This window comes from Falco cherrug, chromosome 12 (genome assembly GCF_023634085.1).
Source record: "Falco cherrug isolate bFalChe1 chromosome 12, bFalChe1.pri, whole genome shotgun sequence".
Lineage (NCBI taxonomy): Eukaryota > Metazoa > Chordata > Aves > Falconiformes > Falconidae > Falco > Falco cherrug.
Window position 1 is genome coordinate 230,674 of NC_073708.1, and position 25,364 is coordinate 256,037.

Below are 25,364 nucleotides of genomic sequence, written 5' to 3' on the forward strand. Positions count from 1 at the left end.
CTGTGGGACCCCTTATTAGTGAGTCCCTGATTTTTTCTTCCCTGTATTCTGATCAATGGCATGTCCATGCAAGACCGTTTCCTCTTACCCTGCATTTTTTTTGTGTCCTTAAAACTTTTGGCGAGGAATCTCTTAACAGCTTTTGGAAAGTCGAGTATTCTGTATCAGTGACATTTTCCATAATCACAGGGGTCTTTTTATCAGGTATTAACAGTTGTCCTTATTGAATAACTCTTTAAGGATTCCTAGATAATTGATGATGTAATGAGAGGGAGGCTGCTGTTTTTTTATTGATAACATAATCCTGCAGAGTGATACTTGGTTTCTTTTAGTCTTTAGCCATCTTGAATAATCTGTGACCTCCTTTAATATTAACGGCTGTGATGAAGTCTGAGTTCATCTTCTGTAAGACTATTATATGCTAAAGAAAAGGAAGCTATTAGTGTGTATTAGAAACAGCAGTAGAGCCTGGTTTTCTGTTTGGAGAATGTAAATTTGTGTTGCATTTATAATAAATTTTTCTATAATAATGATCTTAGAAAATGCAACATGTGTATCTTCAAAGTGATTTTAAAGAATAATTCGGTACCTAATTAAATAGTGTTCATTACTAACAAAATAGTGTTCTCATGAAGCAGATACAGGGTAGAACAAAAATTGAAAGTCATGCATCCATAAGTGAATCATGGAATACACCCACTGCCTACATTATTCCTTCCACAGAAATGCACATTCTAGACTTCTGCACTTTGCAGCTTAGAACAGCAGGAATATGTACTATGAAGAAAAATGCTAAGTAATTGTATTACAGTATGGACAGTATTACTGAATCTCAAGAGCTTCAATGTATCTGTGTAATCGAAGTGTGCAAACTCTTCTCTCACAGCAGGTGAGGGCAGAACGGTAGCTTTCAACAAAACAACAGTGTTCTTACCATCACAGAAAGGTACTAAACTTCTTTAGATTCAGTTGTTTCCATTAGATTAATACTTCTGTCACAGAAACCTACTGTTAGCAAAAAGTAGAAAAAGCTGATACACCAAAATGCAAACTTCCTATATGTATGTACTTCATAGAGTATGAAGCATCTCCTATCATATGGAATATTGTTGAAATACTGGTCTTTATTTAGCAAATGATGTTTTGAATTCCAGGAAATGACCTTGTAAAAATGAAAGAAAAGGAAATTAGCCTATGTTAGAAACTCTCTGAGAGGGAAAATGAAGAAAAGAAACTCAGTGCAAACAAAGGGGAACGAGAGAGGCTGAATCAGGGAAAGGTGAGGGTTTTCACAGAGAATGAGGAATGTCTGGAGCATGGGTGAAAGGTGCCCAACAGCTTTTCAGGTCTAGAAATGCCCACTTAATCTTTCCAGAAGCTCAGTAGTTTCTTCCGATTGTACCAGTTAATTAAAAATCCCACACAGTCCAAACCCCCCTGTTTGCACTAATTTAGTCTTCCTGCTGCAGTAATCTACTACAGATAAATCCAGCATACTTTTAAGATAGACCATGTTTCAAGTATGACTGGACTTGAATGTCTGTCCGGGTTTCAGCTGGGATAGAGTTAATTTGCTTGTTAGTAGTTAGTACAGTGCTGTGTTTTGGCTGTGATGTGAGAACAGTGTCATAGGACACTGATTTTTTTTTTAGTTGTTGCTGGGTGATGTTTATACTAAACCAAGGACTTTTTAGTTCCTTGAGCCCTGCCAGTGAGAGGGCGGGGAGGGGGCACGGGAAACTGGGAGGGAACACAGCCAGGACAGGTGACCCAAGCTAGTCAAAGAGGTATTCCATACCATATGGCGTCATGCTGAGTGTATAAACTGGGGTAAGAAAAAGGAAGGGGGTGACACTTGGCATTATGGCATTTGTCTTCCCAAGTGACCATTACGAGTGATGGAGCGCTGCTTTCCTGGGGATGGCTGAACGCCTGCCCGCCGATGGGAAGTGGTGAATGAATTCCCTTGCTTTTCTTTCCTTGTGTGCAAGGCTTTTGCTTTACCTATTAAATTGTTCTTATCTCAACGTTTGAGTTTTACATTCCATTCCGATTCTCCCCATCCCTCAGGGTGAGGGGGAGTGAGCAAGCAGCTGTGTGGTGCTGGGTTGCTGGCCTGGGTTAAACCACGACGATTTTACAGAAAGCTACCATGGCCAGCTGCTTGAAAGCCCCCAGTTTTGTGTGTCTTTTAATCCTGTTCCTGCTGGCTTCTCTGAAACTATTTCCAAAGGGGCTGCTAGTATTTATGGATTTTCCCTTTTAGCAGGAAATGGTGGTGGTGACCAACAAAAGTAATCAGCCAGAAAGGAAATGGAACTCCCCATCAGTGTGGATGCTTTCAGGCTAATGAGATCAGTGTTGGAGGAAGAGGTACAATCTGTTCTGGAGTATCTGGAGTGCCTGGGAGTACATCAGCCCAGATAGCTCCCAGCAAAGTGTCCTTCCCGTGCATCAAATCACTTATAGCCGTGGGGTATGCTTCTGTGTTGGGAATACTCTGGTTTTCCTACTTGTGCTCAAAACCAGGACCTCCTGCAAATGATACAGACACAGTGACACCACATCAGGGTCCTCATTTTGCAAGGGAGTATCTGGGAGAGATTGACTGTCCTCTTGGTGATGTGAGGCCTTGGAAAGAAAGGGAGTACCAGTGACTGCCCAGTTCACAATGGCCAAGCAGCTAAAAACTGTCGGACTTATCAGTGGCTGTACACCCAGGCTGTACCCTTCCATGAACTGGTTTACCTGGGGTGGTGGTTGCACCTAGGCTGTCTTGCAGAGCACTGGCCGAAGTTAAGTCTGAAAGTCTCTTCTGCCATGCAGTGAAACATGATGAATTACGGTGTTCTCGTGCATTGTGGCATAAATAAGGTATGCTTATTTATTATCAAAAATAATAAAAATAGCTTGTTCAGTTTGCAGTATACGAACGGCCCTCTCCTGCCCCTGCAAGTGTTTTAAGTGGCTCAAGGCATGCGCTGGGCTCTTATCAGCCACACCTTGCCCCTCCACCACGTGCACCAATAACATTTTTCTCGTGTGTGCAAACACCGGTGTGTTTGTAGCGTCTGGCAGCTCGGGCCGCAAGCAGAGGAGCGCTGGGCCAGCCCCCCGCAGCCGCGCCCGCACCCTGCGGGCCCATTCCGCGCTGGGCGGAGCCGCCTCCCGCGGGGGGCGGGCCGGTGACCCCCCGCACGCCTCTGCACGGGGGGGAGGGGTTTGAACGGCCGCTTACAACGACGTGTAGGCACGGTTGTCGCTGGTTTGTACGAGCCTCCTCTCCATTTAAAGGTACAGCGTGCTTTTTTTATCCACCGACATCCTCTGTGCGGAGGGGGCTTTCTTTGCTCGAGGGCGGGTCTTTCACCGTGCTAGTTAGGACAGGTCACACACAGTTCAGAAGTGCTCTGTTCGGCTCATTGAGCATTTGGTTCGCCTTGGGCTCCTCCTGTTGTGCCCCAGCTCGGCGTATTTGCGGCGTCTGCGCCTTCCCCCGAGGCACCGGTTGGTGACTGTGAGGATTTAACGAACATCCTGGTGTTCAGATTCTTTCTCACTTTTCACTATAGATACCTACGTTTTCCCTTTTTCTTTTTCATGTATGTATTTCCCCTTGTGCCAGCGGCGCTCGCCCCCGTGCGGCCGGGAGCCCCCGCCCTTGTCCCGCTCCCCGCCTGCCGACCCGGCTTCCGCCTGCGCTGCCCGTGGAAGGCCACCGCCATTTTGTGAGGCCAGGCGGCGGGGCTGACGGCCGGCCGGTAGCAGTACGTGAGGCGACGTCCCTCCGCCGCCGGTGAGCAGGAGGTGGGGGCAGGGCTCCGCCTCGCAGCGGTGGGGCGGGGGTGCGGGCAGGGCGGCGGGGGAGGCCGTCGCGTAGAAACGGCTCCGCGCCGAGCCGGTCTGGCGTGGGCCGGGAGGCGGTAGCCGGGGAGGAGGGCTGGGCAGGCGGCGGCTCCGTCCGTACGGGCTGCTTCGTCAGGCCGGCACGCGTGGGCGCGGCGTGTGCCCCTCACCCCGGCGGCGTGTCTGGAGGGTTTGTCGCGGGCAGGTCGTGGCGCTCCGTCCCGGGCGCCGGCCGCGAGAGGCGCCGCCATCTCTCGGGGCCGCGCCGGGGCGGGCGGGGCGCGCTGCTAAGGCAACCGGCTTTGCACGCCCGGGAACCGCGCTTGGAGAGAGGCTGACACCGGCTGGCACGCAGAGTACGATTAACGCAAAATAAAACTACAGGATTGTGTGTACTTTGTTTACCGGTTGTACCGTAGCAAACATTTGGTGAGAACCTCTGAGGCTTTCGGAGTCAGTTACTGAAAGTTTCCGAATATAAAATTTATGGCTATTTACACGCTTAATTCAGCTTTCTGTTTTACTGTAGAGATTTGGTAAATTGGTCGTGTAGGCCAGCTCTTCTGCACCCTGACCAGACATTGCTGTTTACAGCCTTTTTAGTTTGAGTGGACTTTGCAAAGGAGGTCTTGGATGGGTCCTGCACTAAATTTGACATCCTCTTCAAAATCGATTATTTTGTTTGGTTGGTTTTTCATAGCTTAGAAGAATGCATATTTTGCTTCTTTATCTCATCTTAGAAACTGCTAAACTTCCCAAGAATTTAAATATGATGTGACTTTCAAAATGGATAAATTTCTAGACAGATAGTGAAAATCAATGGGTTTATGCAACTACAGGTGTCTAATACTGAAAACTAACTGTGGGTGGATCTCTCTGTGATGTTCTAAGCTTCCACTGTTATTTTCAAGTGTTGCTTTGCATTGCATCAACATTAAGTCCAAGGTAATTTTCAAACAAGGCAGTTTTTAGACCTTTTCAGGGATTATGGGTTGGTTTCTAGGTTTGCAAATATATTTCCTAGACTTCAGGTTTTTTTGTGGTAACAGGAAAACGTACCTTTCTCAATGGCAGTAGTTTCTAACGACTGTAACAATTTTCTTCCTAGTGTACCGAAGCATGTTTTTACCAAGATCTGTTAAAGTCAAGAGGACTGCTCACGAGGACAAAAGTTGTACGGTGAAGAAAACTAAATTGTCTTCTGGAGGATCTTTGCTAGAGGACACTAATGAATTCCAAGACTGTAGGTCAGCTAGAACAGAAACTTCTGCTTCAAGATGCAGTTTGCATGAGGTTGTACAAGAGCACACAGAACCTGAAGCTGGAGACCTTAGTGTTGGTAGTACAACTCTGGGAGAGGGCAGCCGAAATACTGATGAAGATTGCTCTTCAGAAGAACCCATAAAATCCTTCAGCAAATCTCAGCGTTGGGCAGAACCTGGAGAACCTGTATGTGTTGTGTGTTGTCGCTATGGAGAGTATATCTGTGATAAAACAGATAAAGATGTTTGTAGCTTGGAATGTAAAGCCAAACACCTTCTACAAACTCAAGCGAAGGAAAAAAATCTAAAATCTGATCAATTCACAAGAGCAGAATCTCAAGCAGAAACTCACCTGCTTAATACACCTTATTTCTACAAAGATCATTCCTTTATTCTAGGTTTACAAGATGAGCAGATTGAGAACCTTAAACTGCAGCTAGGTATTGCTGTCCAGGGCCAGCAGGTTCCAAGACCTATTATAGAGTTTGAACACTGTGGTTTTCCTGAAACTTTAAACCATAATTTAAAGAATTCTGGCTATGAAGTCCCAACTCCCATCCAAATGCAAATGATCCCAGTTGGACTATTAGGGAGGGATATTGTGGCTAGTGCAGACACAGGCTCTGGAAAAACTGCAGCCTTCCTACTCCCTGTTATTATGAAGGTTTTGAAAGAGGTAATGGAACTTTGTGTGTTCTAAGCAAGTACTTTGCAACTTTGTTTCTTGGTTTCCCAATGTAATTGAGAATGTAATTGCAGGTTTCTTTATTGACATTCAGTGGTTTATTTTACTTTTGATTGATGGAGCATTGTTTTTTTTGGAAGGGCGGGGAGGTGCTGGTTATTTTTAATGACTTTGAATGTTTTTCACTTTGGTCAGGCGATAAAGCAACTCTATTAATATTGCCCAGTGTACAGTTTCTCCTTGTTAAAAAAGATACTAAATTCTGTGGTGAACTTCCTAAATGCCTTAAAATAGAAAGTGAAAACAATTCCAGGCCCTCTGCAAGAAGTTGTTCCTCTGTCTTAACATATCAGGTGGCTGAAAAAGATGTTTTGGTGTTAATTTCAGAGTAATTTCTGTTGGAATAACGTTCAACTGGCTATCAAATAACTACAGGAATTTGGGGTAATACAATTTCTGAATTGCTGTAGTCATATGGTCTCCCCCGTGTGACACTGGGGAAAAAGCAGTTAAAAAAACTTCTGCTTTGTAGGGATGTGAATGTATGATGAGAAGTAATGGTACATAGCATTCTGTACCTTGTGTGTGGTTCAGTATTGCTTTTTGCTTTAGTGGTTTTATTCAAAAAATGCATAAGAATCTGTCTGAAAGTTCTAGACCTTACTCTAGTTGATGTTTTGGACTGTTTACATGCCTTTATAGATACATACACACACAAGTGTGTGTGTGATTGTTTCCAAATGAATAATTTAAAGATTATTTAACTCTCTTAATCTTTTAAGTAGTATAGCATTAGTTTTAAGAATGGGAGCATTATATAGGAGCATTTAATAACAGGAGTATTACACTCCACTACTTCCTCTGTCTCATTATGTTATGTGCTTATAATAACATGCACAAAATTGGAGTCTCAATGAGTAATACTCAATTTCTCTACATGATCTTTCTCATTCTTCATCTTCAGGGTGCTATATCATGTCTATATCAGCTAAGACTTATTTTGTTGTTTCAAGTAATTTCCATTTTAATGTAAAAGAGATGAGATGTTAAGAGCATAAGGGTAATCTGGTTATGAGATACTTGACAGTTTCGGGCTTCTACACATGCGTAGGTACCTTTTCTTGTGGTGGTAAGCTCAGGTAAACTCTGTTGCCCACTTGAAAACAACTCAAAAAGCCCTTCTTGAAACAAGTATTTAACTATGAAGTTCCTTTGATGATGCAGTGGGAAAGGAAAAACCTACTGTTGGTCAATTGTAAATATTCCAGCTGGAGGCTAAAAAGAAACACATACCATCCAGAAAACTGTTATGTGAGTTTGTGACTGTAGTATCAATACATGAGAGTTTTGTTTTATTAGCTGAAGAGGTGATCAGTATTATGGAAATAATGTGTCTTGGAGCTAGACCAGTCTTCCACCCACCCTGTTTTACCTTATGTTCTTTTTACTTTGTTAGTATGTGTTAACTGGAGTTAAGAATCTACATTAATCTGAGAGGAATTGCTACCTTGTGACTTTGTGTTTTCTGGGTTGGGGAGGTATCACAGAGGTGATAAATTATTTTAAGGTCCTTATATAAGGAACAAAAAAAAATAAAAATAAAAAGACTGTAGCACTTTAATGATTCATTTCTACCTGGCTGACTAGTAGTGGGTCACAGGGCCTATTAATGTTGTTTTAAAATTTCAGGCGCACATATTTTGCTGTATAAAGTTCCTATCACAGCTTACCATCTCTGGCTAGTGTTTAATGTATTTACTTAGTGATATGCAAGAGAATAAAGGAAAATAGTCTATAGTAATATGAAGACTTCTAAAAACTTTTTTTATGATCTCTAGATTAAAGTAGCATCATGTGTTTTGAGTTTGTCTGGAATGCATTCTGAATTTGTGTTACAGATTAAGTACAGTAACTAAAATAGAAAAAACCAATATTTACAAATGTCTACTAGCTTTCTGGGCCTTTTGTTGTCAGGAAGCTATTTTACAGTATATTTATGCATGCATTATTTTTTTGTTTTCAAAAGTTGAGCAGTTGAGGGATAGGCTTCCTTGGCCTGCATTGTTAAGGATATAATCCCTTTCTGCCTTCTGTGTTCAAATGGAAAGGGTATTAGCAGTCTAACTGTGTCCACAGTAGCTACACTCTATATTTTAGTATTGGGAGAATTAATCTTGAAAGCTTTTTATCTAAACATAAAGCAATTACACGGTCAACAGATTTCTCCCCCTCTTTCTAGACAGAAACTCCATCTGCCCTTATTTTGGCACCAACAAGGGAGTTAGCAATTCAGATAGAGAGACAAGCTAAAGAACTGATGGCTGGTTTACCTAACATGAGAACAGTTCTCCTGGTAGGAGGTTTACCGCTGCCACCACAGCTTCACCGTCTCAAGCAAAGTGTTAAGGTAAGGACTATAGTGTAGAAAGATCCTGTGGAGAGTTACATTTTCATGACATTCATAGAAATGAAAAATGCTGCTGTTGACATGTATGAGCACACAAAGATGTGGTTTTCCTAAGTCAAAACTACAAAAATATTTGTTAGCTCTTGAAACTTTGACAGTAGTACATTATTTTTTTTTAACATTTTGACTTCTGATTAAACATAACATTTTTAGTTGTTAAAATGTTTCATGCGTGATACTGCTGCTTTCAAAGACTGAAATGTTATTTTATTAGACAAGAAGTTGTAATTTACAGCAAAAGTAGTTCATTTTTAATGAAAAAAAGTATTACGAAAAGCAGATTACATTGCTTGTGTTTAGATACTTCCATTAGAGTTCTAAAAGGTCTAAAAGGTCCGTTTCTTTTTGAGGCTTCATAATCTTATGAAGTTAAGTATAAAAGTTTTAGGACTTACTTGAATGGAAGTAATTTAACTAGTTAGTGCCGTTCTCACCTATGTGCTGTAACTGTAGTTTCTCTAGAGTACTTACCTGTCCTTTTATGGAATTTCTAACTCCTGGGTGGTTTGGGTTTTTTTTTTTGTTTGTTTGTTTAATTTTTGTTGGGTTTTTTTTAGGTTATAGTAGCAACACCTGGACGACTTCTTGAGATTTTGAAGCAAAGTTCTGTTCAGCTGCATGGCATAAAAATTGTAGTGGTGGATGAAGTAAGTTTTTATTTATCAGGGCTGTATTGCCTGTACAGAGGTTCTTGAAGAGCCAGTGTGAGTGGCTAGTCTAACTGATTAAACATACAGTGTTCATTATAAATATGAAATATATTTAAAAGAAAAACGCATTTTTTTAACACAATTTGAAATATATTTGAACAGTGCATGTTCTGATGGCTATAAAAGACTTAGATACCTGACTGGGTAATTCTGCTAGACGAGTCTGAACCATTTGTTATTAATTTTCTCACTTAGCTTTTCTTCTGACCAAAATTACTTCTGCATTTGGACTATTACATGCCAGTCATACACATTGTGGTTCTTCTGTCAATTCAAGGTGGATACCATGTTAAAAATGGGTTTCCAGCAGCAAGTGTTGGATATTTTGGAAGACATGTCTCACGATCATCAAACTATACTGGTGTCAGCCACAATTCCAGTGGGCATTGAACACTTAGCAAATCAGCTTCTGCACAATTTTGTAAGAATAACAATTGGGGAAAAGAATCTGCCATGTTCCAATATTCGCCAAATTATCTTGTGGGTAGAAGAACCATCTAAAAAGAAAAAGCTGTTTGAGATACTAAATGTAAGTGTAATATATTTCTCATAAGAACAACTTTATTCATGTCTTTCCACATCTCTGTCAGGTTCTCATCTTTCATTCTAATCTGTATGTAGTGAAGAAGTGGAGTGAGTTTAAGCATATTACTGCACTGACTAGTTCAGTAGTTCTGCAATGAAAGAGCTTTAATGGCAATTTCAGGGATTACTCCACCCCTGTCGCTCACACCTCTTTCTGTGCTACAGCAAACTAGATTCCTGTGCTGAGATCCAAAAAGTACAATTTTGATAATTTTTTTGTGATTTGCAGCATGGCATCCCAAAGGTTTGTATTGGTTATTTGTGAGTGGTAGAAAAACAGGAGTTTCTTAAGCTGTCATAGCTGCTTTATGGTCTGGGAATGGTTTGTTATTTTAAAAGTTATTAAAAAAAACAGTGAGAAGACTAATTTAGTTCGTTCTTTTTTCTTTTTTTTTTTTTAATTAATATGAATAACAATATATACCTTGTATGAGTACTTTGGGGAGGAACTCGGGAGTCTTGCCTGACTTGATTGATTACCCAAGAAGTAAATAAGAATCTTTAACAGCACCTCAGAACATTAAAAAAAATTATATAATTATTACATAACATTTAAAGAACCAGAAAAGAAAGCTTCTGACTTCTAAAAAAATGCATGTATTGATACAAACATGGGTTCTGAGTCTACAAACCATTAGATGTTCATGATGTACAGATTTGTATAGTTTCATGGCTGGTATCTTGTTCCTTCTTATGTGGAGTTGTAAAAACTTTTATTTATCTGAAAGTCTTGTTAATGTTAGAGGTAATGAGCTGAAGTTGAATCCAAGTTGCTGATGATGAGCAGCAAACTGTTGTGATACCTTCTCACGTAAACTGTTTAATTTTACAGGATAAGAAACTGTTCAAGCCTCCAGTATTGGTGTTTGTGGACTGTAAGTTAGGAGCAGATCTGTTGAGTGATGCTGTTCATAAGATCACGGGATTGCAGTGTACAGCTATGCATTCTGAAAAGTCTCAAGTGGAAAGAACGGACATATTACAGGTTTGTGTCCCCTAAAGTTATGGAGGTTTTGATAGATTTTAAATGGCCAGATTTGAATCAGTTAAGTCATAATTTACTGCTTTTCTGCAGTAAAACCTGGAGTATTGCTGGGAGAGAGGAGAGACAGATGGGACCAAGCAAAACTGTAGATAATAATGCCATTTTAAATGCAGATTAAATACTGGAGATTATTTCCTAGGTTATTTGCTTTGAAATGGGAATTTAAACATACATTTAACTTTAATTGATGATTTTTTAATTAAAACTCTGGGTTCGATCTCTCTTTAATTAGCTCTGTGAATTATATTCCTATTCAAATCAAGAATACAGGGGGGCCGTTGTGTCTTTTGCAGTAGAAGAATCCCACTGGGTGTGTTTTTACACTATATAACTAACCCTAGCTTATGCTTGAAGAGGTTAAAAATATAAATAAAGAAAACAATTATTTTTGTTTTGTTTTGTTTCTCCCTTGCCAGGGATTACTTCAAGAGAAGTATGAAGTTATAGTAAGTACTGGAGTCCTTGGACGAGGGCTTGACCTTGTCAATGTCAAATTGGTAGTAAATTTTGATATGCCTTCAAGTATGGATGAATATGTACATCAGGTAAATAAATAAATTGCTGAAGTATTATTTGAAAAGCATACTGAAATGTGACATCCACCTGTGGAAATTTTGATTTACGTGAAACATGAAGATTATTTTTCTCTTCAGAATATTGTTTTTATAGGAAAGGAAAGAAAGGTGGAATATTTCTTCCATAACTGAATATAACTTCCATAACACTGTTCTCATATCTCCTATGTAAGTTATTAAATCCTGGAACAGTGTTCTGGTATCAGTTATGTTTGCATTATTATTCTTCCTGTTTTGTACTCATTTGTATCATTTTGTGTCAACAGAAAGCAAAATTTACCATGTTTTTATTATTTGTGTGAAGAAAGGCCAAATACTCCTCTTCCTACTGCAGCTCATATGCAGTGTGGGATATGCATGTAATACTATCAGGAAAGCAGTTGTGAACTCTGATTTTCATTCCCTCTTCCTACTTCAGTATCTGCTCTGATTTTTTTTTTGTTGAGGATCTCCAGCTTTAAGATGGTGTGTGGTTTTTGGGTTTGTGCATGTATGTTTATGTACACACACCCCAACCTTAGTTTGGCCAGCAGACCAGGAGAACTAATTAGTACCCTTTTTGGCACTTACAAAGCCGCAGTACTCTACTACTGTGCTCGGTTTTGAGGCCATCAACTACAAGAAAAGCCAACAAAGTGGAGAGAGTCCGAAGTCAGGGGGCTGACGAAGAGAGGCAGAGGGAACTGGGCTTTGACCTGAAGCAGAGATTTAATTGCTGTTTTCTGTTTGGTAATGGGCAGTTACATTGGAGACTCTTCTTGGAGATGCATAGTGAAAGCTCAAGAAGCCACAGTCACAACTTGTTGCCAGGGAAATTCTGGTGTCATAACAGGGAAGAATGTTTTTCACATGAGAGTAGTCAGGCAGTGGAGCAGGCTGCTTAGGGAGGTGGTGGGACCGTTGTGCTTAGATGACACTCAGAACTCCATATGACAAGTCCCTAAGCAAACTGATGTAATTTTGAAGGTAGATCTGTTCTGAATAGGTGGGGAGGACCTCTGGAAGTCATCCGTTCTGATGAACTCCTAAAGCATTCTGTGTTACCAACATCGGTACACCTCTGGTTTTTAATTGTCTTTCTGCTAAATTTCAAGTGAGTACTAAGTAAATAAAAATGGGTCTTCCCTAGCATCAAAACTATACCAGTAATAACATACTATCTCTTCCTAAGTAGTATTTGTAGATTGTTTTGTTTCTAATTTGTTCATGCACTTTGGATAATACTGAAAAGTAATGTTGAGTTACTAGAACACTGAAAGTAAAAGGCATTTTTATGGTCATGCTTGTATATCGGTGCTTGATGGCATTGCTATAGTAAACATTTTTGTAAAACATTTTGTTTGGACCAGATTTACTGTAAGCCTTTGCCCATAGGCTGTATCTTATATCTCAGTATCAATATTGGAGTTCCAGTATGTCCCATGAGCAAGTTGTAATTTTAGATGCTAAAGCTTCAGATCTGCATATCCTGAATTCAGGATGCTTATTAAAACTTTGTGCTTAGAAGATGAGATCAAGATATTTGGCCTTATCACTTAGGTCAGTTGCTGTTTTATAACTAAAAATAAACTTAAAGAACATTTGAAGGACTTCCATTTAATATTGATAACTTAAAATGAGTTTTTGCTTTTTCAGGTTGGAAGAGCGGGGAGGTTGGGTCACAGTGGAACTGCAATTACTTTTATCAATAACAACAGCAAGAAGCTCTTTTGGGATGTTGTGAAGAGAGTAAAACCAACAGGCACCATTCTTCCTCCCCAGCTGCTTAATTCCCCTTATCTTCATGACCAAAAGAGAAGGGAACAACAGAGACTTAAGCAATTACAGAATAGCCTTGTAACAGGAGATAATATCATGGACATTATTAGAAAACATGACAAAAATAATTCTCAGAGGTAATGAAGATATATTTATAGTTACATAATTGTAATAAAAATGGGATTAAAATAAACATGGAATTATGATTGTTGTATATTGCCTTTTTTAAAGAACTTTATATAGTCAGTTTTTCAAGGAGTCTCATTTTTCATCTTTATTTTGAAATACAGACTATTGTGTGTTTGAATTACTCCATGTAACCCTTTTTCAAAACCAGCAGTCTTTGGTCTTGCTTGCAACATACGCTGATAAGATACTTTTTCTTTTGTTTTAATATTTCTGAATAATCGTTTCAGAGTTCTTGTGAAACAGTCTGCTGGCAATTTTCATGTCATTATATTGAGATAAGATCTTTGCAAAGGATGCCCCCCACCCCCCGAAAAAAATATTGTTGACATATTAGTCTTTTGAAAACGAGCCTCAATCTATTCCTGTTAGTGTACGTAAAAGCTTCCACTGAGAACGTTTCTCTGAATCCTCAGTATGCTGTCTGAGGGTTTCTCATGAACATATACGCACGTTTTGTTTGTAAACAGTACTGAAAGTTTAGTTTCTCCTTTATTGCCTGTGAACCTGTTAGAAGTCCTGCTCAAGCATTTGGCAATACAGAAAGACTTGGTTGTTAGTATAACTTCATTCTAGAGAAAGAAGATAAACCATGCAAGTTAAATTAGAAGTTTATGGGTTTACTTAATGAAATGTTAAAGTATAACTGATTGTATTTACTACACATTTAAGCATAACTTGCCATGCTTTTGACACCAGATACTCATTTTTTTCAGGAAATGAGAACAAAACCATATTATGTTTTTAACCATAACCATTGTGTTACTTGCCATCCAAAGTCTGAAATAGGTCATAATCAAAACTTTCCTTTTCTTTCCCCTCCCTGCCTGCTTTTCTTTTAGACTGAGGCTTGAGGAAACTAGTTTCAGCAGACCTTTCATGCTGCTGTGAGGCATCATCCCTTTGTGGCAGATTTTGTTCCAGGTAGTTAATGTTAGCCCTGTGCATTGTATGTCTACTCTACCCAAAGGACAGCAGTATGGTAGGCTTACTGTGTAGCAAAATAATTTTAAAAAGTTTAGTAACTGATTTTTTTTTCTCCAACTAGAAACAAAAAGAGTGGGTCTTACCTGCTGTAAGACAGATGACTTATGCGTGGCACTGGTGAGGGGTTCTTTAACAGCAGCAGATTTAGATAGTTATTAATAACTATTATAAATTCTGATAATCTAAAATACAGTACTTACTATGATTTCTGCTGTTTTCTATGCACTGTTGCTACTACTTTTAAGATAATCTGATGCAGGGAAAAACCTCAAATTAACTTGTCCCAGCCCTGCCTTGCCAGTTCTCTCCCTCTGCGTGATTGTTTATAGATACTTTTTCATATTGCTTAGTTGTACTGTATTTATAAATGCCAGATCTTATATAAAACGCGTATATTGTTCAATATGAGACCGGTCTATATTTCTGGTGGTGGATGCACGAAGGGGTACTTGATACTCTTGCTAACCCTGCGCTCCTCAGCGGGGCAGGCGGTGAGCGCTGCAGCCGGGGGGTAGACCCGGGCCCTGCCTGGCATTCGGGGGGCGGCCGACGGCGCCGGGTGTCCTGCCCGTCGGCCTCCCTGGCGGGAAGGAAGCGCTTCGCACGGGAAGGCCGGGGCGCCCGGCCGGCTGCGGGGAGCGGGGCTGCGGGCGGGGCTCGCCTCAGCAGCCGGGATGGCACCGCGCTTGCTCCCGCGGCGGTGGCGTTGGGGGCTGCCCCCTCTGACGCGGGCCCCGCAGGAGCCAATCGGCGCGGGCCCCGCAGGAGCCAATCGGCGCGGGCCCCGCAGGAGCCAATCGGCGCGGGCCCCGCAGGAGCCAATCGGCGCGGGCCCCGCAGGAGCCAATCGGCGCGGGCCCGGCGCATTCAAACGGCTTGGGCGGAGGGCGCGCTCGGTGGTCGGTGCGGAGTGAGGCCGGCGGGTGAGGTGGGGGACGGGGCTTCCCGCCGGGTCCCGGCTGAGGGACGGGACGGGACGGGACGGGACGGGGCTCGGCTCCCTCCCGGGTCCCGGCGGCTGAGGGAAGGGGCTCCCCGCTGGGTCCCGGCGGCTGGCACTCCCTGGCGGGGGCCGCCGTTTTGGGAGCCGCGAAGCTGGGCTGTCAGCGCGGGGTGGCGGGCTCTGGGCGCGGTAGGCGCTGCCCCTGGAGTTCCCCTCGGGCTCGGCGGGGGAGCCGCTGCGCTCCCCTCGCATTCTCCCTGAGGGCGCGGGGCCGCGGCGGGTTGAGGGTCTGCCTCGGTGGGGCCGTCGTGCAGCGAATCTGTGGCGGTTACGAGTGTCACGGGGGCCTGACTGAGGAGGGTGGGTTTGGAAGGGCAGTAAAGCTGAACATTTCTCCCACGCTTCCATCCAGCTTTGAGCACCTGGGTTTCACCTCTAGCTAGTATTTGTAATCAATCAAAAATGAGGAACAAACGTACTTTTAACAAATCTTGAACCTTATTCCTTACTTTAGAATGAAGGAACTTTTAATGGGGATATTAAATTTTCTATAGAAAATCTGTGAATATTCTCAAGGCGCTGCTAGCAACAGGGAGGGGTGCAGAGTTTGTTACGCTAGTTATTTTTAAGCTGAATGGAAAAAGCAGACTTTTCAGAAAACACTAAAGCAATTCGTGGCTTACAACCATGTTTCTTTATTTACTCATGCTAGAGGGAACCACAAAATGTGTATTTTACCACTTGTGTAACATAAGTAGCTTCCTGTATCAGACTGGATTGAGCAATAAACACCCTGGCTTGAAATTCTTCTAACTTTCCTCGCTCACAGCTTTTGAGCTATCAAAACTTTGTGCAGTAATGACATGTAGAAGTGGATGTAACTGCGAAAGTTCTGAGAGTACTCCAAAAGCTGTAACTTAAAAGCATAGCATTGAAAGAAACTTCTATTGGAGCAATGGTTAAATCATTGCTTCTATATCACTCACTGTCATCTTGCTTTCCTTTTCCCCCCTGACCTTCTGCTTCTTTTGTAATGATCTGTACCATTTTTGAAGGATCTAAGGCGAGTGATTTCTGACTTTCAATAGCAAATTGGTTGCAGCTGGCAAGTCTGTAGTGCATAGTGATGTTAGACCTCTAACAACCCAATAACTACGATGCATATACAATAGTGAAAGCTTTTTCTGTACAGATTGTATATATAAAGTTTTCTAGATATTTACATGTAAAAAGGATGTGAAGCACACTTTACAGTTTTTCTTATGTCCCCTAGGCTAGGTATCTTTTTGTTTTGCTATGCGTGTATGTACTAAAGTGAATGAAAGTAATGTCCAAACATATTGTAGTAGTCATCTTTATTAACTGCCCTATTCTGATAGTGGGTTTTATATATCAAAATCCTGAAAAAAATCTGCTTTCCCTGTTCACAGATTTCCTATTCAACATTAATAATGTTGTTCTATTGGAGTCTGTTAGCTATGAAACACTAAGAGCATAAATAGTTGTGTGTGAATGGAGGCATGATCCTGAATTCCCTTTCTTTTGGCACTATGGTAGATCATTTGGAAATGTCCACATTGATCTTTGTTGCTAAACAGTTAGATAGTTCTTTGTGCCGGCTGGTGCTTCTTCATGACATTTGGTTTACCTTCTGAAATTTGGAACTCAGTAAGTGGAATCAAATAGCCCATTATTGGTGGAAGCAGTCATTCAAATATTAAGGATTATTTTTTTTTTTAAGTACTTGAGATGAAACAGGCTACTAATTGTTACTAATGTTTAGGAACATGTATTTAATGCAGTATATGTGAAGAGCTCCTTATGCACCAAAACATAACTCATGGCGGACATGAGCATCATAAATAATTTTTGCTTTCTCTCCCAGATTCTTTAAGAAGAAGCAACTAGAAAGAATCTTTTAGGAAAAGTGTTGTACTTATTAAAAAACTAACATTAACTTGCTGGAAAACAAAATGCCTATTTACACAGTTCCTGCAAGAGGCCCAGCTGAGGTGCGGTGTACTGCCACTTTGCAGAAGACTTCTCCACAGAATACCTTTACTAGCAGTAAAGTGTCTGGGCAGCAGCTGAAATCACAGGTGTCAGGAGAAGAAAAAGGTAGTCTACTTTCATGTTCTCAGAGTAAGACTGAGGAACTAAATAGGACCTATGTAATTTCAGCCTGTAAAAAAGTGTGTGACACATCAACTACACTTAAACCTGAAGGCAGATTAGCACTCCAGAGGAGAACAGGAGCAAGCAAAAAATCCATGTCCGATAGCAAACAATTGCATACTAACACAACACAGGGTGTGGAAAATACACAAACGGAGAAAGGACTTAATCTGCAGAGGCGTGTGAGGACTGGCTCTATAGAGAAGAGTAAAATTAATCAGTGTGCTGTGCCTGGAATAGAAAATAATGACTGTGCTACACGAAGAAATTACAAGATTGCACTTCCACCAAATATTAATAATAATGATACCCATGATGTTAAACCAAGCTTTAAGATAGCTGAGGGTCAGTCAAGTATGAAGTTGCAGCGTTACAGGAACAACAAGGATTCCTCTGGCTTTGGTGATGGTCTACATGAAAATGATAGCTGCACCCATCCAAAATACAGGACAAGCGCTGCTGACACACAATTTCAAAATGAAGTTTCTAAATCAGAACAATTCGTTACCTCAAAATATATTAATGGGCTATCAGGAGAACAACTGAAAGAAAAAAGCAATATAAGTAAGCTAGCTGTTAAGCAAAGGTTACAACACTCGAATGCAAAACATAACAGTTTGGAAAGACCAAGAACACCAACAAAGGGTTCAACAGAAAGGTTTAAGCTTACACCAAAGAACAGCACTTCTCAGGATCAAGCACCTCTGTCTGCTTCAAAGAAACTAACACCCCCTCTTCAGATTTTAGCCAAAAATAAAGCTGGTGTCTCCAGTGTTCCTTCTGTGAGTAGCTCAAAACCAAACGAGAACACAGAAACTCCAGCTGAGAGCAGCAGCACCGAGAAAGATGTTTTCAAAGTGGAAAACAGCAAAGTGATTGTAGCTGTGCGTGTACGGCCTTTCAGTAACAGGTTTGTATCCTGGACTTATTTCTGATGTTAATAGTAGCTTTTATAGTGTATGTTGATTTCTGCTTTGTATTTTCTGAATTGTTTAATCACTAACCCAATAAAGATAAAATACACACTTTGAAATCAGCTGATATTTCATGGAATGTGAAGATAAAGCTTGTATTAAGAGGCTGGATTCTCTTCATAGGCATTTGGGGATATTTTTAACATTCATTAGCTGAAATACTTTGAGCTTGAATACTTAGTATGTTCATTCAAACAGGTTTGTTGGGGTTTTTTTAACAATGATTATCAGACTTTTTATTTTCCTTAAGACAATTGAAATGATTAACTTAAAGCATGTAGCTTATGCTTCTTAATTTTTATTTTTTTCCCTCTTTCCATTCAGAGAGAAAAATGAAAACCCACTCCCTGTAATCTCCATGGGTGGTTCGGAGACAACTGTACGAAATCCAGCCACAAACCAAGTTTACAGCTTCAGTTATGACTTTTCTTTCTGGTCTTTTGACAAGTGTCATCCTAATTTTGCAAGCCAAGCAATGATTTACAAAACTTTGGCAGTGCCGCTCCTAGAAAGAGCTTTTGAAGGATATAACACTTGTCTTTTTGCTTATGGGCAGACTGGTTCTGGAAAATCTTACACGTAAGTTCCTAATAATAATTGTTAAAATTCTGTAGGGTCTCATTGTTATGCAATGTTATGAAAAAGAGATCGTATGAAATAGATTTCATAGTTATTAAATGGTGTTGGTATGTTTTTGTATATTTCAAAACAAAAATAATTAAACCAATTTTATAACAATTAAGACTGAGCTGTGGAGTATTTATATGTACCTGACACTGACCTCTTTCAGCTTCTACTGAAGAAAAAAAAAGCTCTTCCCAGAAATTTTAGTGGAGAAAAAACTTTATTAATGCTGAGAGCTTGGCAGACTCTCCCCATGCTATTTTTCACCACTGTTTGTGATTTTGTGCATGAAGTGACATGTTCTGAAGTATATTATGCTTTTTGGACAAGACCTTTAAGAGGTCATTCTAATTACGGTCTTGACTGTTTCAGAACTTCAAATAAAAAAATACAGGTGTTTGTGGCACTGCTTATTTGAAATCCAGTCTTTACACAGAATAATCCCAGACAACATTTGAAGGGTTTGTAGCCAATTTTGAATATCTTGTATTTTTCAATAGAATGCCTAGTGAGCTTTTTTGTTTCCAAGCATGCATCTATTAAAATAAATTCTTTCAGCTTTATAATTCCCATGAGGTACTTATATATGTGTAGTTGTAGATCAGAAATATTTCTATTAAATTTGTCCTAGTTTTAAGGTTTCTATTGAATTTATAATAGATTAGAAGTTATTCAGAGGTAGGATTGCCCTCTTTAATTGGGAACTAAAATTTTACTTGTAATGTTTATTTACCTTGGCCTAAAAGAAAGGTATGCTCAGTATTGCAATTGTTATCCTATTTGTAGGTTTGTTGTTTGGTTGGTTTTTGTTTTTATTTCTTCCACCTTCATGTAAACAATTACTTAATTTCATCCCTTTGTATTTTAAGCAAAGCTGAAATTAATATCAGTAATAACTGTGTTCTCAGATCAGGTGTACACAAGGAATTTCTGTTGACAACGATGTTGTACAGCTGTGTGCGCCTCTAGACTGTAGATGGATTACTCCGGTACACTGGTGTTGTGCAGTGGCAGAACTAGACAGGAAAAAACCATACCAGTGGTGGAGAGAGGCTTAGGTTACTACACTGACAGTGTGCAGAGAATATAAAATGCATGAATGTTAGGATATCAAATGTCTATATGTTCACAATCTATACTGCAACTTGCTCTTAAGTTGCTGTAGGGTTTTCGTTCAACTTGGGTTTTCAACCTGTTTCTCAGTGGATGAATTGGAGAGGACCCCTGGATGTCATCTTGTCCAACTCCCCACTCAAGCACCAACTTAGATCAGGCTTATTTCTGATGGTTATTACTTCCATAACTTGGAAGCATATGACATTTCAAGTTTAGAGCTATACAATTAATATTAAAGCTACTATAAAGAGTTACAAAACTGAATTTAGCAGGTTTTTTTGTAACTACAGGATGATGGGGTTTGATGAAGACCGAGGAATAATTCCAAGACTTTGTGAAGATCTTTTCACTCAAATAGCACAAATGGACAAGCAACAGGTGGTATAATTACACATATACTGTATGACCTTACATTGAAATTTGAAGGAACTGATGCAGTTTGTTATTTTGATACTCATTTCATTCTTTCATTTGATACCTTAGTGCTATTCCATTTATTAAGGTTTGTATTCTGTTGCTGATTCAAATCTTACTTCTGCTAGTAGCCCTGATTAACAGGGTTCCCAATATGGTCAGAATCAACATTGTTTTGCTTCCTTAATGACAGTAATGTAAAAAGGAGATATGGGCTTGGTATTTTTGATGTGTTACTAGACTAGGATTCTTTCCTCTGTCGTATGTCTTACAAGATAAGATTTTTGTAAAGAAATGCTAGTGGGTACCATACTTTCAGCGGAGGCATATAAAATAGAACTCAAAAAATATAACTTTTATGTTTAAACATTGTCACGTATCAAAGCAAAATACACTTTCAAGTATTCTAGCTCAGTATTCTTGCTGAAATAAAAAAAAAAAACCCAACAGCTATTATCACCACCTGGATTATTATTATTTTTTTAAGACTTGAAAATTCTCATTGTAAATAATGTTTTGTTTCCTTCTCTGTTTTGAGAATAGGTCTTTATTCATACATAACTCCATATGGAAGAGTTGTTTTCTGAGAGGGGGTGGGCATGTTTCATCTGATCACAGTGTGTTTTGATTTCAATTCCTGTCCTACACCTATGATACATTGTTTTAAAAACAACAGAGGTAATCTTTTCAAGAGTGTTTTAGCGAAGGGTTAGATTCTGTTTCTGCCCCAGTTAATTGGTGTAGTAATGGTAGATTTTGAGAATCATAACTGGAGACACTGTTAAAGGCTGGATTTTTTTTAATTACTCATTTCATGTCTTAAGAAGAAAAGGCCCAAACCGAGAATGCAGGGGATTGGTTTGTGGGAATTCTTCAGGTATGCTTATTATTTTGTCTGACTGATGTTAAGGTTTTTCTAAGACTGAATTGCTGGTACAGAATCACTTCAGGAACCCGCCTGACTACACTACAAGACCTGAGATTTGAATTGTGCACCTAAAGCTTTCCACAGTAAAAATACAAATCATAATCTGTGGTTAGAAACTCTCAATGTCTCTTAAAACTGTGAAAAGGATTAGAAATTTAGATTTATCCTCTTTTTTGGATGAAGAATATCTGATGCAAAACATGCTGGTGACAAAGGCTGTTCTTTGTAGTCTTTTTCTCTGTATGTTTGTCCATATCGGTAAGGACTGAGACTCAGGGCAGTAGACCTTAATGTTCAGTTAAGCTTATGCACACAAACTTTTCCTTTTTTAAATAGTCCAGATTTCTTTATTGCTTTATGCTTGAATTCTTGACTTTGACTCCTAATACCAGTGAACACATAGTATTTTGATCCTACAGTAGATTTGATAGACACTGAGAAATCTAGGAAGGTTATTTATTACTGAGTTTGGCTAGAGAGCATAATTTCTAAAAAATGCCCGTGAGTGAGTTATTCCTTTGCCTATGCATTGTAAGTAAGTGATTCTGTTGCTGCAAATTGTCTTGAATCTTGTATTTCTGACTTCAGTGTTTTAGTTTTTTTGCTGCTTTCTTCCTTGCCTTTTGAAGTTCAACTTTATTTAAAAAAGAAAAAGACCTGGATGCCTTCAGAGGAAGGAGATATGTTTTCATGAAAGTTTGCTGTTGTTTTTTAAATTGCTGTAGGTAGGATCAAGGTTTATCTCTCCATTAGGTCCTTCTGTTCCAGGACAGGATGCTGACAACATCAATCCCTGCCTCCTTTGTCACATGTATTATGCTGTAGAAGCGCAATCCCCCTAAGGGAATGAGACTAGTGTAGGTGCAAATGAAACTATGCTTTCATGTACTGAAAACCAAACCCTGAAACTTCTGAGGGGGTTGTATAACTTTATTTATTTATTTATTTATTTATTTAAGCTTGATAGTTATCATCTGGGAATGTCTGTGGATGGAATGCCAATAAATTGTATTCTTGGCAATAGCAGGCGAGTTGGACTAGATCACTTTCAAAGGTCCCTTCTGACCCAAACTATTCTGTGATATCATTTCTCTTGGCAAGTCCTTTCAGTACAAATGCTTGTAGCATTGAATAGCGGGATCTGATAATCCAGGTTAATTTTTGAAGCAAAGGATGATGAAAATATTTTTTTGAACTGTATTATTAACTTTTTTTTTATTAATTTCACTAGATTTTGTATCGTCTTGAAATGAGCTTTTTTGAAGTGTACAATGAGAAAATTCATGACTTACTTGTCTTTAAAGCTGAAAGTGGACAAAAGAAACAACCAGTAAGTTGCTCATGGAAGCTTGTATATGATAATCTTCAATATGATAATCTATTCTGTAAACAAAAATGCACAAATGACAAGTGATCGTTGTTTTGTTATACAAGTACCATAGATTGTTGTGAATAATGGTATTCAAGTAAAAAAACTTACTATATGAGTGCAAGCAAGATGCTCGGAACTTCAGAAATGCTAAGAAAAAAATCTTGCTGAAATAGAAACAAAACTATTCAATAGAAGCTCTCAAAATCACTGTTAACATCTCTCCTTATCTGAAAAATGAAGGTGATCTTGTCAACTTTTATAAAAAATCTCTTAGAATAATATTTATCCATATCTCCAGATTATATTGAGAGCCTTCTGTTCAATATAAAATTAGTTACAACCTTGTAATTTAGATGGAGTTCCAAGATGGAAGAATGACATTGTCGGGAGGCTTCTAATGGGGTGTGGGTGTGTGTGAAATTTGCCTAATTGTGCTTGATTAATCAGTCTCCTCATTTCTCAGTGCTACTGAAACATCCGTTCACTTTCTGAAAATATCTGTGATTATCTACTGGGATGCCCGTTTGCCACTGACGTAATTGCAGTCCACAGTATACTAACATTTGCAAAGGAAGATTTTTTTTCCCCACTTTTTCTCTGTGTATTTACATTGCTCAGCTACAGAAAACTTCTGTCACGTAAGAACTTGGCACCAAGATGAAGAGTATCTTCCAGATTCTTTGCCCTGGATTTGTTACTGCTTAAGGCCATGGGGCTGTCAGGAAGTTCCTTTTTTTATTAATTTCCCTTCCCCCCCCCCCCCCCCCCCCATTTGTTTTCCAAGAAGCTGGAAGAGGGGGGGAAGAAATGGTGGCCTGACTAACTAGTTAAGGAACAGTAGCTAAACTAGTTTAGCTAGTTTTTAATGCTTGTGTGTTGGATTATGTAAACCCAGAAATTAAAGATATTTGTATTAAGTAGTGGATGTAGGGAAGGAATTAGTTTGGTTTATTAAAAAATAGGACTCTACTGTTCTTTGATATAACAAACACTGTACTGGCTTCTTGTGTGTAAACTATTAGTATTAGTTCATGATAAAGAAGATCTACTACATAAAACTTGCTGTTGAAGTAAGTACTTTATCCTAAACTTGGGACTTATGTGGGCGTGTTATACAGAAGTGAAGACTGTACTGTCTTATTTATAGTAGGAGTGCTTTCATCTCAGTTTTGTCAGTGTTTTTGAGCTAAGCTATTTCACTTAAACAGATTAGACTTATATTGCAGAAAATATACTTCTTTTTTTTTTTTTAAAGTAAATATTTTATGTAAAAGATAGTTGTCCTTGCATGGTACAGTCTGCTGTGGTTTCTCAGGCAACTGGAAAAAAATCAGTTGTAGGTATTTTCCTGAAAATATTGTTCTAGATGATTCATGTTAAGTTTTTTTGATGATAAATGTCATAATCGGGATGTAGACAGACTGTCTTTTAATTTCAATATATTTCTGAATGCTGGGTCTAACTAATGCACTCCTAATAATTTTTCTTTTAAAATTATTCTTGCTAGCTTCGTGTAAGAGAACATCCAGTGTTAGGACCATATGTGGAAGGCCTGGCAGTGTAAGTCTTAACTGTTCTCATATTAATAGATGTATGATGTAATTGTGAAAGTGTGTGCTAATTATGATATTGAGACTCTGAAAACTTGTGTACTCACCAGTAAATTGGGCAAGATCTTACTATTATGTAGTTACAAAAATGTATACCCATGTCCAGCTCAACTTCATGTATTTCCTTTAGCGTGTTGCTTTAGCAAAATAAGTGTGTGGAAGTCTCAAGACAACTGGAGCTTTCATGGTGTATTTGTATTTTGTCTGGAACTGAGGAAACGTTTCAGAACTTGGGCAACAGGAAAAACTGTAGAAGGAAAATAGTCTGAATCCAAACTTTTCTTTTTCCCCCACTGTAGGAACGTTGTCAGTTCTTACTCTGATATCCAGGTAAGAGTTACTTGGTTACTGAAAGACAATACAAATATTTCTGCTTGCTCCTTCCTTCACTGCTGAAAACTAAGTTCCATGGATGGGAAGGAAATGCTTTACAGACTGCCCAGTAGTCTCTGATATTTCAGCTGGTTTTGTAAAAGGGTAATGAAGACCAGTCCTATATAATGGAGCTAAGTAGATGCATACAGGCAAGTGTCACTCTCTTAAACTTGGGTTTTAATTCCTCCTTTACAGATTTGGCATTTGTGTGTGTAACTGTGTTTGCAAACATTTTAATCTCCAGTTAACTACCTAAAGTAGGTTTTGGTTTCATATCCTGACTTTTACCTTTTACAGAGTTGGCTTGAACTAGGAAATAAGCAGAGAGCAACAGCTGCTACAGTAATGAATGACAAGAGCTCTAGGTCTCATTCTGTCTTCACCCTTGTCATGACGCAAACCAAGGTATTGCTGGGTGTCTTATATCCATTCAAATCTGGTAGTAAAAAGTCATTTTGCACGCTGCCTAGAAAATTGTTGTGAGAATATAGTTGATGATGAGTAAAGCACAAGGAATTTTAACATGGCTTTCTACATAACAGAACTTGGATTATTTTACATGTTTTGAGTAGATTCTCATGTCTCTATGCTACCCATATTTATAGCAGCAATATAAATATGTCTAGACTGGTGGATCTAGGAGCAGTTCCAAGATTCTGAGTGTGAGTTTTGAGATGTAACTGGAATCCAAATTGAAGCCAGACTTAATTTCACACTGCTGCTCTAG

At 39.4% G+C, this 25,364-nt stretch overlaps 2 protein-coding genes across 9 annotated transcripts in view; both read left to right on the forward strand.

Moving 5' to 3' along the window:
* DDX59 (DEAD-box helicase 59) overlaps positions 1–13,139 on the forward strand; it is a 30,185-nt gene extending 17,046 nt beyond the window's left edge. Inside the window, exons 1-8 of one of the 7 annotated variants that reach the window (XM_014280646.3) lie at positions 3,178–3,294; positions 4,955–5,784; positions 8,033–8,200; positions 8,818–8,907; positions 9,248–9,499; positions 10,388–10,540; positions 11,017–11,145; positions 12,811–13,139. In XM_014280646.3, coding sequence (XP_014136121.2) covers positions 4,966–5,784; positions 8,033–8,200; positions 8,818–8,907; positions 9,248–9,499; positions 10,388–10,540; positions 11,017–11,145; positions 12,811–13,074 — 1,875 coding nt within the window. In that variant the 5' untranslated portion in view covers positions 3,178–3,294; positions 4,955–4,965 and the 3' untranslated portion in view covers positions 13,075–13,139. Of the gene's footprint in view, positions 1–3,177; positions 3,295–3,641; positions 3,808–4,954; positions 5,785–8,032; positions 8,201–8,817; positions 8,908–9,247; positions 9,500–10,387; positions 10,541–11,016; positions 11,146–12,810 lie in introns of those variants that run through there. The other 6 variants (XM_055724768.1, XM_055724769.1, XM_055724766.1 and 3 more) reach the window with 6 other exon arrangements.
* A 1,793-nt stretch (positions 13,140–14,932) lies between these two features.
* Positions 14,933–25,364, forward strand: part of KIF14 (kinesin family member 14) — a 32,012-nt gene continuing 21,580 nt past the window's right edge. Inside the window, exons 1-8 of one of the 2 annotated variants that reach the window (XM_055724889.1) lie at positions 14,933–15,029; positions 16,935–18,134; positions 18,523–18,777; positions 20,229–20,316; positions 22,512–22,610; positions 24,160–24,212; positions 24,562–24,592; positions 24,935–25,042. In XM_055724889.1, the coding sequence (XP_055580864.1) occupies positions 17,023–18,134; positions 18,523–18,777; positions 20,229–20,316; positions 22,512–22,610; positions 24,160–24,212; positions 24,562–24,592; positions 24,935–25,042 (1,746 nt within the window). In that variant the 5' untranslated portion in view covers positions 14,933–15,029; positions 16,935–17,022. Of the gene's footprint in view, positions 15,035–16,934; positions 18,135–18,522; positions 18,778–20,228; positions 20,317–22,511; positions 22,611–24,159; positions 24,213–24,561; positions 24,593–24,934; positions 25,043–25,364 lie in introns of both variants that reach the window. The other variant, XM_055724888.1, reaches the window with a different exon arrangement.